Source organism: Diaphorina citri, unplaced genomic scaffold (genome assembly GCF_000475195.1).
Source record: "Diaphorina citri unplaced genomic scaffold, Diaci psyllid genome assembly version 1.1 scaffold543, whole genome shotgun sequence".
Classification (NCBI taxonomy): Eukaryota; Metazoa; Arthropoda; class Insecta; order Hemiptera; family Psyllidae; genus Diaphorina; species Diaphorina citri.
The window spans coordinates 121,396-139,117 of NW_007377977.1; the positions used below are offsets into that span (position 1 = coordinate 121,396).

The 17,722-nt window shown below is 42.7% G+C and overlaps 2 protein-coding genes across 2 annotated transcripts in view; both read left to right on the forward strand.

Annotated features, from left to right (window-relative positions):
* Positions 1-6,664, forward strand: part of LOC103509928 — a 74,332-nt gene extending 67,668 nt beyond the window's left edge. Inside the window, exons 9-17 of the mRNA XM_026824109.1 lie at positions 209-312; positions 743-919; positions 2,289-2,537; positions 4,147-4,330; positions 4,738-4,870; positions 5,241-5,274; positions 5,381-5,595; positions 5,719-6,282; positions 6,426-6,664. Coding sequence (XP_026679910.1) covers positions 209-312; positions 743-919; positions 2,289-2,537; positions 4,147-4,330; positions 4,738-4,870; positions 5,241-5,274; positions 5,381-5,595; positions 5,719-6,242 — 1,620 coding nt within the window. The 3' untranslated portion in view covers positions 6,243-6,282; positions 6,426-6,664. The remainder of the gene's footprint in view (positions 1-208; positions 313-742; positions 920-2,288; positions 2,538-4,146; positions 4,331-4,737; positions 4,871-5,240; positions 5,275-5,380; positions 5,596-5,718; positions 6,283-6,425) is intronic.
* LOC103509929 lies at positions 6,348-17,524 on the forward strand. The gene is made up of 7 exons (XM_026824110.1): positions 6,348-6,379; positions 9,859-10,028; positions 13,239-13,610; positions 14,341-14,401; positions 14,784-15,399; positions 15,491-16,583; positions 16,710-17,524. The coding sequence occupies exons 1-7, from the start codon at positions 6,348-6,350 to the stop codon at positions 17,522-17,524; spliced, it is 3,159 nt and encodes a 1,052-aa protein (XP_026679911.1).
* The last annotated feature ends 198 nt before the right edge of the window (positions 17,525-17,722 follow it).

Here is a 17,722-nt window from a genome sequence, read left to right on the forward strand (position 1 = left end):
TGGATAGAGTTGGTTTGCAAAACTCAACGTAGGGAACAGGCGTAAACGCTTTTGATGTAAAAAAACTGGGTGAAGTGGTGGTTTCCCGTCCCACCCACTTCACCAGTTTTTTTTTTTTTTTTTTTTTTTTTTTTTTCCTTTTACTGTTTTATCAGTTAGAGTTCCGTAATCTATTGTTGTATAATGTCCTTTCGGACGTCTTTATGAGTGCAAGCACCCGAGACGCATGTTCAGCGTGTCCACATCGTGGAACAAGACCCTGTGTGACTTTCGGTCAGGCAATGGTGTGCCGTACGCTTGTAACTGTAACATGTAGAATCCCCGGCCCCCATTCCCTCCCGTCCCCCTACCTCCCGGCCCCACCATCCCTATCCTTCTTCTCCCTCTCTCCTCCCCCTCCCCCGGGGCCAGGCTACCCCTACCACTCTGCGAGCTCGCTGACCCTCACCCACCGCGAGCTTTAACTCTTCTGCTTTTCCCAATTTAGAAAACCTACTTTACATAAAATCCCACCCCGATTTTTTTTTGTGTTCTTTTTCTCTTCGAGATAGGTGCTGCGGTTGGCGGTATTTTGACCGCTTTTTGGCGGTTTTCAGCTATACAGACTAAACGGTTAGAGATATAAAATTTTAGGGTATAAGAACAAGAACACCCAAATAATAAGCATCATTCATTAGGATAAGGAAAGTCGTGTGATGTTCACACCAGATTTTTAAGTAGACTTTCATTGCTTTGTTTTCAGAATCGAGGGCGGCGTCAAAAGTCGCGTGTACGCCCTCGAAGCCAACGCACATCCTCATGACGGAGCCCCTCCTCAACCTTCTCTCCTATCTCAACAGATAGCCTCCACTGTCACCTCCATGGATAAGAAATCTCCACCTCGTCCCCGCCAGCCCATCTCCACTAACACCACGGGTAGGTCCATTAACCCATAAGAGACGAACATTTTTACTTTCTATTACCACAGTATAGCGGAGCTAGACTAGTAATGAAAGTATTGCGATCGGTCCAAATTTTCAAAATCGGGAAATGGTTGGAAATATCCGTTTTGGGATCCCCTGATGTCAAAGTAGAAAACTGAATATTAAACAAATTAGGTAGGTACATAGGTACTGGTTTTCTTTAACCACGATCGAATAAACTACGGACTAAAAAATTCCCGGAGGGACGGGCTCAGCTTATTATTATTATTATTTTCTTCAATAACCACAAAAAGAGGTTTGTTAATAGAGGGAACTGTAACTACTAAGGTCTTGTCGCCCCGAAATCGCAGAGAGAAGGAAGACAGGATAGGAGAAAGTCAGCCGTTCCGAGAACGAACCTTATATGTTTAGGATGAAGTTTACCCTAAGTATACACATTGAACCATGTTGACTCTTTTCCACCAATAAATTTGTTTCCAAAAAAAGTAGGTATTGGTATGTTTTTAATAGGTCACTTTTGTGATTCATCTTGAAATTTGGATCTAAAATTGATATTTCAAAGATCGGCCCTGAAATAGCCTCAGGTTCAAAATTTGAAATTTCAATTTTGGGTCTGAACTTCCAGACGAATGCTGAAAGTGTTGTGGTTTTATTTAGGATATATTTTCAACCATTCAGAAAAAGCTGTGAGAGTAAAGGAATGAAAAAGAAAGCTGCGGCCGATTTTTAGTCCGTCCTTCCTTTATTATTACGATAGTAATAAAAAAAGGTATAAGGGACGGACTATTGTATTCGCTTCGGTGTCTGTCAGTCGGTCTGTCTGTCGGTCGGTCGGTCTGTGCCCATAGAAGGACTTATCCAAACCTAGTCGACCTATATATCGACCTATATTTTTTTCACATTTTCTCACACAAATGAGCTCTGAACAAATGACCTATGAACTCAAAGCGAGAAAGTTTTAGATAACACTTCAGTCGATCATTTAAGACCGGTTTTAGCGTTACCTATGTAAAGCTACGCCGAGTAAGGCCAATAAATGGATGGGTGACTTAAACCTTATATTGGGAATAAAGGGAGAACGGGCTCTAGTCTCCGCTGAGCAAGGTCAATAAATGGATGGGTGACTTAGACATTATATTGGAAATAAAGGGAGAACGGGCTCTAGTCTTGATTTTAAATCATTACATGAAAGTAAAATCAAAAAATCAAATCAAGAATGATAGTAAACTGAATATTAAACAAATTAGGTAGGTACATAGGTACTGATTTTCTCTAATCACGATCGAATAAACTACGGGCTAAAAAATTCCCGGAGGGACGGACCCAGCTTGTTCTTTTCACTTGAGGAAACTTAAGCTGCATGAGTCCATTGATATATTGGCTGATACATTTGGACTCACTTGAGCATATTCTATTATCTAATTCTATTCTATTTTTTAATTCTATTTATTCCTATTCTATTTACAGGGTGTGTCATATACTCAACGTTACGCGAGAAATTGACAACTTCTTCCCCGGAATATTTGACTATTGTAATATTCGAGTGTATGATGATGACAAGACAGATCTGCTGAAACATTGGGATAACACGTACAAATACATCACCAGCGCCAAGTAAGTGGAAAGTCTCGGGTTCGAATCCCTATGTTGTTTTGAAAAGTGGGAATTATGACCATTAGGTCATTGGGATAACACGTACAAGGTTCGAATCCCTTTTTTTTCTAAGAGGTTTGACAGAGGGAACTGTAACTGCTATGGTCTTATCGTCCCGAAATCGAAGAGAGAAGGAAGACAGGATAGGAAAAAGCCAGCCGTTCCGAGAACGAACATTATCCCATCAGGATAAAATCCGCCCCGGGCGGAAATCGAACCCGCGCATACAAGGCAGACGCACTACCAACTAAGCTAACCAGGCTGGCAAGTAGATAATTTGATTAGTTAGTACTAGCGCTTACAAGGTAGACGCACTACCAACTAAGCTAACTAAGCTGGCCCTATGTTGTTTTGAAAAGTGGGAATTATGACCATTAGGTCATTGGGATAACACGTACAAGTATATCACCAGCACCAAGTAAGTGGAAGAGTTTTGTGTTCGAATCCCACTTCTGAATCTTGATGGAGGACTCAAGTCTAAAAGTCTAATTCTGAATTCTAAAAATAGGTTAGGTAATCGATTTTTAGCCCGTCCTTCCTTTATTATTACGATAGTAATAAAAAGGTATAAGGGACGGGCTATTGTATTCGCTTCGGTGTCGTCTGTCTGTCTGTCTCCATAGAAGGACTTATCTAAACCTGGTCGACCTATATATCAAATTAAAGGTCTTTTTACCAGGAACACGAAAGTGGTGGTGCAAATTATGTCCAGAGAACCAAAAAGCCGAAAACCAGAAAAAATGGTTTTTGGGGGATTTTTTTCACCTTTTCTCACACAAATGAGCTCTGATCTTGTCTGATGCTCTGATCAAAGTGAGAAAGTTTTAGAAAACACTTCAGTCGTTAATTTAAGACCGGTTTTAGCGTCATCAATGTCTTAGCTTGACATTGATGACGCTAAAACCGAGCAAGGCCAATAAATGGATGGGTGACTTAAAGGAATAAAGGGAGAACGGGCTCTAGTCTTGAATTTAAATCATTACATGAAAGTAAAATCAAAAATCAAATCAATCGTAGAAAACCGAATATTAAACAAATTAGGTAGGTACATAGGTACTGATTTTCTTTAACCACGATCGAATAAACTACGGGCTGAAAAATTCCCGGAGGGACGGGCCCAGCTTATTATTATTATTTTGCTTCAATAACCACAAATAGAGGTTTGTTAATAGAGGGAACTGTAACTACTAAGGTCTTGTCGCCCCGAAATCGCAGAGAGAAGGAAGACAGGATAGGAGAAAGTCAGCCGTTCCGAGAACGAACCTTATATGTTTAGGATGAAGTTTACCCCGGATCAGCCAGCCTAGTTATCTTGGTTGGCAGCGCGTCTGCCTTGTAAGCGTTAGGTCGTGGGTTCGATTCCCACGCTATTGCGGATTTCATCGAAAACAGATAAGGTTCGTTCCCGGAACGGCTTTTTTTTCCTATCCTGTCTTCCTTCTCTCTTCGTTTTCGAGACGATAAGACTTTAGTCTTAGGAGGTACAGTTCCCTCTATCAAACCTCTAAAAAAATTCCAAATTTGTATTTTATTTTATTCATCATTTATTTATTTTCATCCCTATTTCCAGGAACCAAGGCTCCAAGGTACTGGTACACTGTAAGATGGGCATATCTCGTTCAGCCAGTGTGGTGATAGCCTATGCAATGAAAGCGTACAACTGGGACCTAACCCGGGCTATGGCCCATGTCAGACAGAAGCGGAATTGTATTAAACCCAACGCTAACTTTATAACCCAGCTGGAAACCTATCAGGTAGGGGTTCAACCCAGTCTATTGCTGATATAGATATTTCAAAACCTTTTTCCTTCTAGAGTATTTTAGGCAATTTAATTTAGGACACACAAAAAAGGATCAGAAACAGGTTGTTTTTGTTGTAGCGGCTTCAGCTGTAGCCGAATGATGATGGCAGAATAAAGAAAAAAATATATATATATATAAATATTTTTTTTCACCTGCCACAAATACAGGTAATTTGGTGTTTTGGCACTAAAATCTGACCATCGAAAATTTGACCCGATTACATTACTTTCCTTCCTATAGGACAAGGAAAGTAGTAAAAATCTTTTGGACGATTAAAAATTGTATATATGTTTGGATGGTTCTTTCCTGCTTAATGGTGTCCATACGTAAATCTAAATCTAATTTCTTCCTATCCACAGGGTATTTTAGACGCAATGAAGAATCGAGAGAAGTTACAGCGTTCCAAATCGGAAACCAATCTGAAATGCAACGTTGCCGTTTCGACACGGGGGACATCGAGTGGGGGGCACTCGCAGAAACTTGAACCTATATGTACCTATATCAAATTAAAGGTCTTTTTTTTTTACCAGGAACACGAAAATGGTGGTGCAAATTTGGTCCAGAAAACCATAAAGCCAAAAAAACTGTTTTCTTGGGGATTTTTTTCACATTTTCTCACACAAATGAGCTCTGATCTCGAAATTTGTCGCGACGACCTATAAACTCAAAGCGAGAAAGTTTTTGTTAAGAAAACCATAAAGCCAAAAAAACAAAAAAAAAAACTGCTTTTTGGGGATTTTTTTCACATTTTCTCACACAAATGAGCTCTGATCTCGAAATTAAATTTGTCGCGACGACCTATAAACTCAAAGCGAGAATGTTTTAGATAACACTTCAGTCGTTATTTTAAGACCGTTTTTAGCGTCGTCTGTGTTAAGCTACGCCGAGCAAGGCCGGTTTTAGCGTCATCAATGTCTTAGCTTGACATTGATGACGCTAAAACCGAGCAAGGCCAATAAATGGATGGGTGACTTAAAGGAATAAAGGGAGAACGGGCTCTAGTCTTGATTTTAAATCATTCGGGAATTTTGTTGAAACCGTCCCAGACCGAACGGATCTGAATAACCAGGCTGGAAATAAACTCGATGTGAGAGTAGACATTAGAGAGGTGGGAGGATTGAAGGCTGACACCTGTGATACGGTTCGGTCTCAAGATGATAATGTATTTGAGACGCAAGGTGAGAGGAATTTCACCCCAGGAAGTACGGTACCAAGGGGTTTTAACAGAGTCACCGAAAACCCCAACAGAGTCAACTCTCGACTTGAAAATCCTGCCGGTAACGAGTCTCGAACCCACGATCTCACAGCTACACATCCACCTCACACACTGGTACCCAGGGGTTTTAACAGAGTCAACGAAAATCCCAACAGAGTCAACTCTCGACTTGAAAATCCTGCCGGTAACGAGTCTCGAACCCACGATCTCACAGCTACACATCCACCTCACACACTACCTGTAGTGCGCAAATGCGTACACAAACAGGCGCATGCGCAAACGAAATCTCCCGCCACAGAGCACAAGAAATCCGTGAAGAAAATCGTCGGCAAGTTTGAGCAGAAATCGGACAACGAAAATCGAAGGGGCAACGAACAGTGTATTGCGGATAGCGTTAGTGAATCTCGTAGGGGCACCAACGAAAGTCGCAGGGGCAACGAACCGTGTATTGCGGATGGCGTTCAGGACAATCGCAGGGGCAACGTTGTGGACTCATTTATGAAGTATATTGACGATATTAGCGTTAGAGAGAAGGGCGCAGGGGCGGTTTTGCCGCTACTGGTAGTAGATGCGGCACGAGGGAGAGAGGGGGAGGGGGAACCGCGGCTAACTACGGCAAACGCGCCGCCTATTTACAATACGATGTAAGAGGGAGAGTGGTTGTTTTTTCTTTCTTTGATTCTAAAAGGTGATTCTAGAATGGTTGATTTGTTTCTTTGATTCTAAAAGCTGATTCTTACTATAGCTCAGGTCATGCTCCGGTCTAGTATTAAAGTTCGCCATGGGTGAGAATCGAACTATGGTTGTTTTTTCTTTCTTTGATTCTAAAAGCTGATTCTTACTATAGCTCAGGTCATGCTCCGGTCTAGTATTAAAGTTCGCCATGGGTGAGAATCGAACTCGTGACCCAGCGCTTAAAAGGCAGGCTACCCTCCAAGCTAACTAGGATGGCAGAGATTCCCAAAGTGGGGTCCGCGGCCCCCGGGAAAATCACATGAAATATAATAGTAAAGGGGCTGCGAAGTGTTCACAATTGCAAAAATGGGACCGCGTAGAAAAAGTTTGGGAACCGCTGGCTTAAAATATTCTTACTGATGATTAAGGAGCTGGGGTCCGCGGCCCCCGGGAAAATCACATAAAATATAGTAAAGGGGCCGCGAAGTGTTCACAATTGCAAAAATGGGACCGCGTAGAAAAAGTTTGGGAACCGCTGGCTTAAAATATTCTTACTGATGATTAAGGAGCGCGGTAGCGCTCCGCCCTGCCAAGTCAAGAAAGTTTGACCGTTAAATGAGAGTATTCACATCTGTCGTTCAAGTCACAGTATACTCACTCTCATCTAATCACATGTAAAATATTTGATCGTTCATTGAACGTACTGTGGTGTACGTATGTATGTATGTATGTATGTACGTGTGTACTACAGGTTTAAATGGGAAAAGGTGGTATACAAAATATCTCAAGAACGGTTTGTCCTAGTTTTTTTTTTTTTTTATTATTATTAGACTTACTTTATCATGGACACTCGTTGCTATCTTGAAAGCCCAGAAGAGGTTAGGTACCTAGTTCTTTTCGTTCGATCTTGCTAAAATTTAACCGCCTGTAACTCCGAACCGGTACTGAGAAAATATGTCAAATAATATTAAAAATAGTAGGAAATTTTGTTTTCTAACTAATAGACAAATCGATGCACTCTGACGTGAAGCGACTGAGATATTAGCGAAAAAGAGAGAAAGGTTTGGTCAAGTTTGGTGTGACTTTAATGTAGGCCTTGGCTCTCATGGGTTAAGAGGTTTGACAGAGGGAACTGTAACTGCTATGGTCTTATCGTCCCGAAATCGAAGAGAGAAGGAACACAGGATAGGAGAAAGCCTGTTTTCTAACTAATAGACAAATCGATGCACTCTGACGTGGAGCGACTGAGATATTAGTGAAAAAGAGAGAAGGGTTTGGTCAAGTTTGGTGTGACTTTAATGTAGGCCTTGGCTCTCATGGGTTAAGAGGTGTGATACAGTCAACTGTGGCTGCTAAGGTCTTATCGTCCCGAAATCGAAGAGAGAAGGAAGACAGGATAGGAGAAAGCCAGCCGTTCCGAAAACCTGAGGATAAAGTTCTCCCTGGGTGGGTATTGAACCCGCGGGAAACACCGACTCAGTACAAGCATGTAGACGCTCGACTGGTAACCAAGAGGGCGTGGGTTCAATCCCAGCTTGGGTATGAAATTTTAACCTCAATATAATTTGAGAATTTGACCACAATAATAGTAGTAGCCTACTGCTGGAGTAAAGGGACTTTTCAGTTCTATGCGATGTGATCTGAACGGATAATGGGGATCGAACCTAATTCCTGAAGTGCGTTAGGCTGATATTATTTTTAATTTAGCACTGCTTTGAGGATTTTTTGAGACCGTTCTAAGGTCGTGTAATCTAAATGGTATAATTGGACACAAATATTGTTTCATTGACTATTGCGTGGTCTATGGTTATTTTCTTATTCTAAAGCCTGATTTATACTAAGCCTTGCGGTAGCGCTCCGCCCTGCCAAGTCAAGAAAGTTTAACCGTTAAATGAGAGTATTCACATCTGTCGTTCAAGTCACAGTATCTAACACTCATCTAATCACATGTAAAATATTTGATCGTTCATTGAACATACTGTGACTGGAGTGTGATCTGAACGGATAATGGGGATCGAACCTAAATCCTGAAGTGCGTTAGGCTGATATTATTTTAACATTTAATTTAGCACTGCTTTGAGGATTTTTTAAGACCGTTCTAAGGTCGTGTAATCTAAACGGTATAATTGGACACAAATATTGTTTCATTGACTATTGCGTGGTCTATGGTTATTTTCTTATTCTAAAGCCTGATTTATACTAAGCCTTAGGGTTAGGGACAACATTTTTACTTGACTCCAATCAATTCAAATTCAGGACTTGTGTTTTTTGATTAACCAGTCATATAGAGCAATTCTTTAATTTATCTTAAGATTGATTGGTTAATTTCTTGCTCGATACCTACAATGAAATTTGTTAATCATTTAGTTAATGCAATCAGATTGTGGTTAATTCTCTGGATTATAAACAACTACGACATCAAAGGCACGAAATTATGTATTTCACCTAAACTTTGGTAGCTATACATCACTTTATTATTAATTAACTGTGGTCCCTGGCATAAATTCACCAAAATAAATTCAAAGTTCATCTAAATTTGTTAAACCATTGATGGCCTCGGGGTCTCAATCTCAGTTAAAACTCCGTTTAAGTTAAACTCTTGGATTAAACAATCTGATTGGCTGAAATTTTTTGAAATCAACCAATCAGATTTTCTTAATCCGAGAGTTTAACTTAAACCGAGTTTAAACTGAGATTGAGACCCCCCGGCCATCACTGATTAAATTCTCCTTCATTGCTGTTACCAATACGAAATTTACCCATGATTTTATGTATTGTCCCTCCTATAAGATTTATCATGTTTTCTTACCAATTTTCTAAGCTTTTCTCTACCCTATCTAAATGATATCGTGTACTCTTTGCTTTTTATATTTTATCTATATTATTTGTTAACGATAAAAAAAATTATATAAAAACTACCTAGATTTTGTAAATAGAATTCCCTCGTTTTTCCCTTGTGGATTACAAATGCCTCTTTCCCCTGTCCTACCTTATTTCCTGTGTTTATTCTGGAAGAAATACACTCTGAAATTTATTTTAAAAGTATTTGTCTTATTTTTTTTATTTATTATTATTTATTTATTTTTTTAAGAGTTTTTACAGAGGGAACTGTAACTGCTAAGGTCTTATCGTTCCGAGAACGATTTATCTTTCTATTTTTTTTTTCGAGTGTTGATAGAGGGAACTGTAAGAACGGAGGTCCCTTCTTCCCGAAATTAAGAGAGCAAGGTCAGACACGTTAGCTAGGAGGGTAGCACGTCTGACTTGTAAGCGCTAGGCCGCGGGTTCGATTTTCGCCCGGAGCTGATTTTATCCCAAACAGATAAGGTTTGTTCTTGGAACGGCTGGCTTTCTCCTATCCTGTTTCCCTTTGCTTTGGAGACCATAGAATCTGGGTGTGTTTATGTACCGGGCTGAGATGAGCTCGGACGAGGTGAGATAGGATATTGTTTCTACAGTTTTGCATTGGAGCGGTAACTTAGCAACAGAACACCCAAATAAGCACCATTCAATAGGATAAGGAAAGTCGTGTGATGTTCACACCAGATTTTTATGTAGACTTTCATTGCTTCGTTTGCTTTGTTTTCAGAATCGAGGGCGGCGTCAAAAGTCGCGTGTACGCCCTCGAAGCCAACGCACATCCTCATGACGGAGCCCCTCCTCAACCCTCTCTCCTATCTCAACAGATAGCCTCCACTGTCACCTCCATGGATAAGAAATCTCCACCTCGTCCCCGCCAGCCCATTTCCACTAACACGGGTAGGTCCATTAACCCATGAGAGCCGAACATTTTTACTTTCTATTACCACAGTATAGCGGAGCTATACTAGTAATGAAAGTATTGCAATCGGTCCAAATTTTCAAAATCGGGAACGATGGTTGGGAATGAGCCATCTTGGATATCCAATAGTGTACAGGCGCTACAGGCGCTACCACGCCATCTTGTGGTTAATCTAAGTTTTATTTTTTCGTGAATTTATTTTGTGTTAAACCAGAGCCTTTTTACAACTGTTTTGGGTATCACAACATCACCAAGTGTTTCCTTTGCAATCAAGTGCCTTATTTCAATGTTTTTATTCTGGTAGTGCCGCCACTGGTCGCTACTCGATTAAAGTAGCTGTTTTAGAAAGGAAGACACCGATTTCCAGATTGCAAACTGAACTTTACTATCAAAAAATCATCTGGCCAAAACTACTACCAAACAGTAGCTACTCGATTGTCCTCACGAGGCTGAGTGCACTCCGAACTCCAAGCACAGAGCCGAAAAAACTTCGACCCTACCGGGTATCGAACCCGGTACCTCCTGCGTGCAGGCCTAGTGTGATACCCACTCGGCCACACACGCTACTCGAGAGGTTAACCCTTTTCTTCTCTTTTTCTTTTTTTTTAGCCCCACCTAAAATACATTTCATCCAAAAGATTTAACCCTTTTCGTCTCTCAATTTCAGCGCCACCCACCTCCCAGTCGCTCGAGCGTCTCACCACCCATCCATCCTGTAGAACGAAATCACAAAGAAAATTTAGAACGACAAATTCATGAAAATTTTGAAAGCCAAATAATTAGGGAATTATGATTGGGTTGAACATAAGTAAGTGATGTTCTCCAATTTTATTGATAAACTACACTAAAGTTTATGACTTGAATTGGATGACTTGACCATTACACCACTGAGGTCTCAATAAAAAGAACATAAGTAAGTGATGTTCCCCAATTGATAAACTACACTAAAGTTTATGACTTGAATTGGATGACTTGACCATTACACCACTGAGGTCTCAATAAAAAAGACAATCAATAAATAAAAGTCTAGTCAAATTTAGTGGTTAGCATGTATGATATGAGATCTAATAGAGGTCAGTGGTCCAAGCCAAAGTGAACAATATTTGTGACAAACATTGATGCTGAACACAATTAAAATTCATTTGAGTGATAATACAAATTTACGATACTTGAATAGGGCTAGAGTCCCTTTACCCCAGCAGTAGGCTTTTCAATTGTTTTTCTCGTGGTCAAATTCTCAAAATGTATTGAGAAAAAATTTCCATACCTTGGCTGGGTTTGAACCAATGCCCTCCTAATTACCAGGCAAACATGTTGACCACTACACAAAACAAAGTAGGAAAGCACCTTTTTAATTTTATTCTTTACCACAGCAGCTTAAATTGGTCAGGATTAGCTTTGGCAATATTAAATCTAGTTGATAATTTGAGCAAAAACTCATCAAGCAACTCACCTGTTACGTCTGGGTACAGAACGTCTCATGTATTGTATGTACCTACGATGTGCCCAAATGCAAAATATGCCCTAACAGTCACCCATCCAACTACGAACCATACAAACCGTTGCTTAATTGCCGTGATTCGTTGGAACCTGTTGGACTCACCACCTCAGTCTCCTTGGCTCCAGCAGATGAAATTTGTACTATACAAAATGCATAGCATATTGCATATTCAGTTAGATACCAGGCGTTCACATAAATTGGTCCGGTATTTAGTACTTTCCTTTCTTTACCTACCTATAAGCGTTCAAACTTTCTTGACTTGGCGGGGAGGAGCGCTACCGCGCTCCTTAATAAGGAAAGTTACCAGCATATAGTCAGCTTGGTTGGTAGCACGTCTATCTTCTAAGCGCCAAGTCGCGGGTTCGATTCCCGCCCGGGGCAGATTTTATAATAAACGGATAAGGTTCGTTTTCGGAGCGACTGACTTTCTCCTATCCTGTCTTCCTTCTCTCTTCGATTTCGGGACGATAAGACCTTAGCAGGTACAGTTCCCTCTGTCAAACTTTTTTTTTAAGTACCCAATGTTTTATGGAAGCTTTGTGCTAGCACTCAGTCGTCGGCTAGAGAGAGAGGGAAAAAATTCTCGTATATTTTTATTCGTTTATCTTTCTCCATTTTTTTTATTATTATTTCCTCAAACTCAAACCTTCTCCTCTTTTCCCTCTGTTCCCTTTTCTTCTCTTCTCAAAATTTCCCTTTTTTTCTCTCATTTCTCCTCTCTCTTTTTTTCTCTCTCTTTTCGCTCGTTTTAAGGCCCCTACATACGAGGATTTCATTGGGTCCAGTCCATACTTCCATAGTCCCTCCCTAGTCCAAATGGATTCGTGTCAAATACCAGCCTAATGATGTCACCACAAATTTCCGATTTGCTCTTCGACTTCACATACCTACCTACTTCAGAAGAACAGTCATTTTTTTTTTTTTTTTTTTTTTTTTTTTTTTAAATTTTGTTTTTTTGTTTTTTTTTTTTTTTTTTTTTTTTTTTTTTTTTTTTTTTTTTTTTAAGAGGTTTGACAGAGGGAACTTTAACTGCTATGGTCTTATCGTCCCGAAATCGAGGAGAGAAGGAAGACAGGATAGGAGAAAGCCAGCCGTTCCGAGCACGAACATTATCCCATCAGGATAAAATCCGCCCCGGGCGGGAATCGAACCCGCGGCCTAGCGCTTACAAGGCAGACGCACTACCAACTAAGCTAACTAGGCTGGCAGAACAGTCATGTAAAAGGAATTTCAGTTGTGTTAAGCATATGCCCGTCTCAAATATCGTGCCCAGCTTAATGCATTAAGCTAAATTTTATGATTTGACTTGCATGGAATCGAACCACCAACCTCCACATTCAAAGTCTGCCGTACTAACCACTACGGTTCATTTGGAAAGTCCGCTAATCGGGTTCCAACTTTGGTTTTTTAAATGAGAACTCCCAGTTTTCATTGCATATTCGTTTTCTACGTTAAAATTCAAGTACAATCGACTACTCACTCGAATTTTTGCGGTTCGCGGTTTTCGCGGAATTCGGAAACCGCGAATCCCAAAAATGCCTCAAAAGTACAAGTGTGACCCATCAGATCAGAGTTTTTTTTTGCTCCCAAATCTTATGGTTTCATTATTGTATCAATTTGGTCCAATATTTCGCTGTTTGCGATTGCGCGGTGTCTAATAATTATGTTCTCTCATTGCCTCCCACAGAAGACCCCGCACATCTGCTCATGTTTGATCGTACTGGGGCCGCGACCCCACCCCCCTCCCGCTCTCTCTCGCCCCACCACGACCCAACGGGGTACCTTTCACCCAATGACCCTACGGGATATTTCACGACCCATCATGACCCCAGTGGTTTCTTATCACCCGACGACCCCACGGGATATTTATCGCCCCATCATGACCCAACGGGATTCCTATCGACCCACGACCCCAGTGGGTACTTGTCGTCCCATGACCCTACGGGGTACCTTTCTCCTCATCGTGGCACCCCGGGGTCTGAGCTGGCATTGAGTGGGAGTCGGCCCAAATCTTGGTCACCCGACGCTCTAGAAGTGTCCACCCTGTTTGAGACGAGTGGTAAGTGTAACGGAGTAATTGCCCTTTCGAAAACTAAACCGATTTCCTCTCTTCAAGATGGCATATTCCCAACCTTTGATCTTCGATGGTTGGGGCCAGCCTAGTTAGCTTAGTTGGTAGTGCGTCTGCCTTGTAAGCGCTAGGCCGCGGGTTCGATTCCCGCCCGGGGCGGATTTTAATGAGCCATCTTGGATATCCAATGGTGTACAGGCGCTACCACGCCATCTTGTGGTTAACCTAATTTATTTTTTCGTGAATTTATTTTGTGTTAAACCAGAGCCTTTTTACAACTTTTTTGGGTATCACAACATCACCAAGTGCTTCCTTTGCAATCAAGCTCCTTATTTCAATGTTTTTATTCTGGTAGTGCCGCCACTGGTCGCTACTCGATTAAAGTAGCTGTTTTAGAAAGGAAGACACCGACTTCCAGATTGCAAACTGAACTTTACTATCAAAAAATCATCTGGCCAAAACTACTACCAAACAGTAGCTACTCAGTTGTCCTCACGAGGCTGGGTGCACCCCGAACTCCAAGCACAGAGCCGAAAAAAGTTCGACCCTACCGGGAATTGAACCCGGTACCTCCTGCGTGCAGGCCTAGTGTGATACCCACTCGGCCACAGACGCTACTCAAAAGATAAACTCTTTTCTTCTCTTTTTCTTTTTTTTTACCCCCACCCCAAATACATTTCATCCAAAAGATTTAACCCTTTTCGTCTCTCAATTTCAGCGCCACCCACCTCCCAGTCGCTCGAGCGTCTCACCACCCGATTTCCCCTCCAAGGGAGACTGTAGCTGTGAAGGGACTAAAGGGGAACATTTCCCCTCGAAAGATGACAGTAATTGTGAGAGTGAAGGGACTAGGGGACATTTCCCCTCCAAGGGAGAATTTCACTGTAATTGTTTGAGTTCATCAGGATCTTTGGTCCCTTTAAGTTCGCAAGCGGAAAGTAACCTGACGCAGGGTGTAGGTAACCAGTCTAGTTTTCGCCGAAAGCACACCTCGGAATCGGGTGCCCTATCTTCTTGTTCTTGTCCTACTTATGATATCTCTAGTAGTACCTCACCCCCCTGTAGCGAATCGATAGCTACTTGTAGTGAATCGATAGCTACTTGTAGTGAATCGATAGCTACTTGTAGTGAATCGATAGATTCTTGCGTTAAAACAAGCAGGTCAGATACGAATGAGCACCAAAGTACCACTCCTTCAGGCGTGAAGCCTAGTAGTACCACTAAAGGTGATATTAAAGACCTTAAGCCAAGAAGTACTAGTGAAGGTTCTGTAGTCAAGCCTAGTAGTAATAATATAAGTTCCGACATCAAACCTAGTAGTCCCCCTAGACGGCGTATTTGTGCGTGCTTTCGGCGTAACAGTGATACAAGAGAAGGTGGTGGTACTCAAGACAGGTATACGCCGACCCCAGGAGGGTGTGCGAAAGACAGGACGGCCGATGTAAGCGGAAATAAGGTCCCAGGCGGGAGTTCTAAGTCCCGTACGGGCGAAATTAGCGGTAATAAGGTCCTAGAAGGGTGTACAAAAGACCAAACTGACCCTAGGGGCAGTAGTAAGGTCCTAGGGGGTTGTCAGAAGGACCAAACCGACCTTAGAGGCAGTAGTAAGGACCCAAACAGGTGCTCTAAGGTCCAAAGTACCGAAATGAGCGGTAGAAAAGTAGACAAGTCAACCAGTGGAGGTCCGGAGATCAACCTAGGGGCAGATCGAATAAACACAGACCCAGGCGGGCACAAGGGTGACCCTGGGGGCAGCTACGAAACTGACCGAAAGATAGCAACGAAGGGAATTTTGTTGAAACCGTCCCAGACCGAACGGATCTGAATAACCAGGCTGGAAATAAACTCGATGTGAGAGTAGACATTAGAGAGGCTCTTGTTCTTGTCCTACTCATGATATCTCTAGTAGTACCTCACCCCCCTGTAACGAATCGATAGCTACTTGTAGTGAATCGATAGCTACCTGTAGTGAATCGATAGCTACTTGTAGTGAATCGATAGCTACCTGTAGTGAATCGATAGCTACTTGTAGTGAATCGCTAGATTCTTGCGTTAAAACAAGTAGGTCAGATACGAATGAGCACCAAAGTACGACTCCTTCAGGCGTGAAGCCTAGTAGTACCACTAAAGGTGATATTAAAGACCTTAAGCCAAGAAGTACTAGTGAAGGCTCCGTAGTCAAGCCTATTAGTACTAATATAAGTTCCGACATCAAACCTAGTAGTCCCCCTAGACGGCGCATTTGTGCGTGCTTTCGGCGTAACAGTGATACAAGAGAAGGTGGTGGTACTCAAGACAGGTATACGCCGGCCCCAGGAGGGTGTGCGAAAGATAGAACCGATCCTAACAGCGGAAGTAAGGTCCCAGTGGGTTGTGCTAAAGATAGGACGGCCGATGTAAGCGGAAGTAAGGTCCCAGGCGGGTGTTCTAAGCACCGGACGGGCGAAATTAGCGGTAATAAGGTCCTAGAAGGGTGTACAAAAGACCAAACTGACCCTAGGGGCAGTAGTAAGGTCCCAGGGGGTTGTCAGAAGGACCAAACCGACCTTAGAGGCAGTAGTAAGGACCCGAACAGGTGCTCTAAGGTCCAAAGTGCCGAAATGAGCGGTAGAAAAGTAGACAAGTCAACCAGTGGAGGTCCGGAGGTCAACCTAGGGGCAGATCGAATAAACACAGACCCAGGCGGGCACAAGGGTGACCCTGGGGGCAGCTACGAAACTGACCGAAAGATAGCGGCTACCCATTGCATCAGCTCTGTGATATTACGTAAGAAGTTCTACGCGTCTGGTAGTGGTGTATCTAGTCAGAGTAAGGATAGATTCGAATCTCTACAGAGTAGTGAGGGCACGAGGCAAGGGAACAGCACGTTCTATGTTACCTCCCGACAAGGGGGAAGTAATGGGGATCTCTCAGGGCGAGCAATGTGCGATACTAACAGCGATAACACCAGGAATAGTAATAGAGGGGGGAATTCCCACGAAGGAAATTCTCGCCACTCTTGCGGGAATTTTAACGAAGGGGAAAATTCCCACGAGGGAAATACTCATATACAAAGTTCCCCTAGCAATGCTCTCTGTATAACACGAGTAGGGGGGAATTCCCACGAAGGAAATTCTCGCCACTCGTGCGGGAATTTTAACGAAGGGGAAAATTCCCACGAGGGAAATACTCATATACAAAGTTCCCCTAGCAATGCTCTCTGTATAACACGAGGATGCACCTCCTCTCCTAGCATACAGCACATCGCTTCCACCGTCTCCCTCCCTTCCCCTCCCCCGCCTAGTCGCCCCCTCTCCCAGTCCCTATTCAACTATTCCAACTCCTACCCCACGCCGTTCAGTGCGCATGCGCACAAACTCAAACACCACCACCATCTATCGCGAAGTTTCCCGAGTGTGATCGGATCGAGTTCGGGCACGCTCGGGTCTCTGCCTCCGCGCTCTAACTGTGATAACGCGCCCGCCCATTGGTCAACGCGCGCGACCAATCAGAACGCGAGACCCGTCCACTCGTGTGACGTGTCAACCAATCACAGCGCGGGGGGCGGGGCGTCCAGGTTCCGCGTGGTTTCCATAGCAACGAGCTCGCAGAGTCTCAACGAAGGAACCCGAAGTAGCCGAGTTTCCCCGAAGCGAAGCCTGTCGGTCGAAGAGAAACGGAAACACCCGAACGCCAAAGAAACGGGGATGGTGAAGAATTTGAAGGACGAGTTCGAAGCGAAAACGGAATCGGGATTGAAACACAGGCGACATCACAGCAGTAGCTCCATGACGTGTACGTGTGAGGGAAATTCCCACTCGCGCGGGAATTTTAACGAAGGGAATTCCCACGAAGGACATTCGCGCCACTCGTGCGGGAATTTTGTTGAAACCGCAGATCTTATCATTCTTATCCTGTATTAAGTGTAGCATGTATCATTAAATCATTAGTGAAGACAACAGTGGTACCTGGTCTACTACATACCTACGATTGAAGACGAACTCCAAGCTTTGGAAAAAAAAAATGATAGAGGGAACTGTAATAAATTGCCAAGGTCTTATCGTCCCGAAAGGGAGGAGAGAAGGAAGGCTAGATAGAAGGCCACTCGTCCTGAAAATCCA

Excerpts from the sequence above, each read along its gene's own strand:
- LOC103509929 (XM_026824110.1), top strand. The coding sequence starts at position 6,348 with ATGCTCCGGTCTAGTATTAAAGTTCGCCATGG. Across the intron at positions 6,380-9,858 it reads AGTATTAAAGTTCGCCATGG|AATCGAGGGCGGCGTCAAAA; the intron begins GTGAGAATCGAA and ends CTTTGTTTTCAG. Across the intron at positions 14,402-14,783 it reads TTTCCCCTCCAAGGGAGACT|GTCAGATACGAATGAGCACC; the intron begins GTAGCTGTGAAG and ends TAAAACAAGCAG.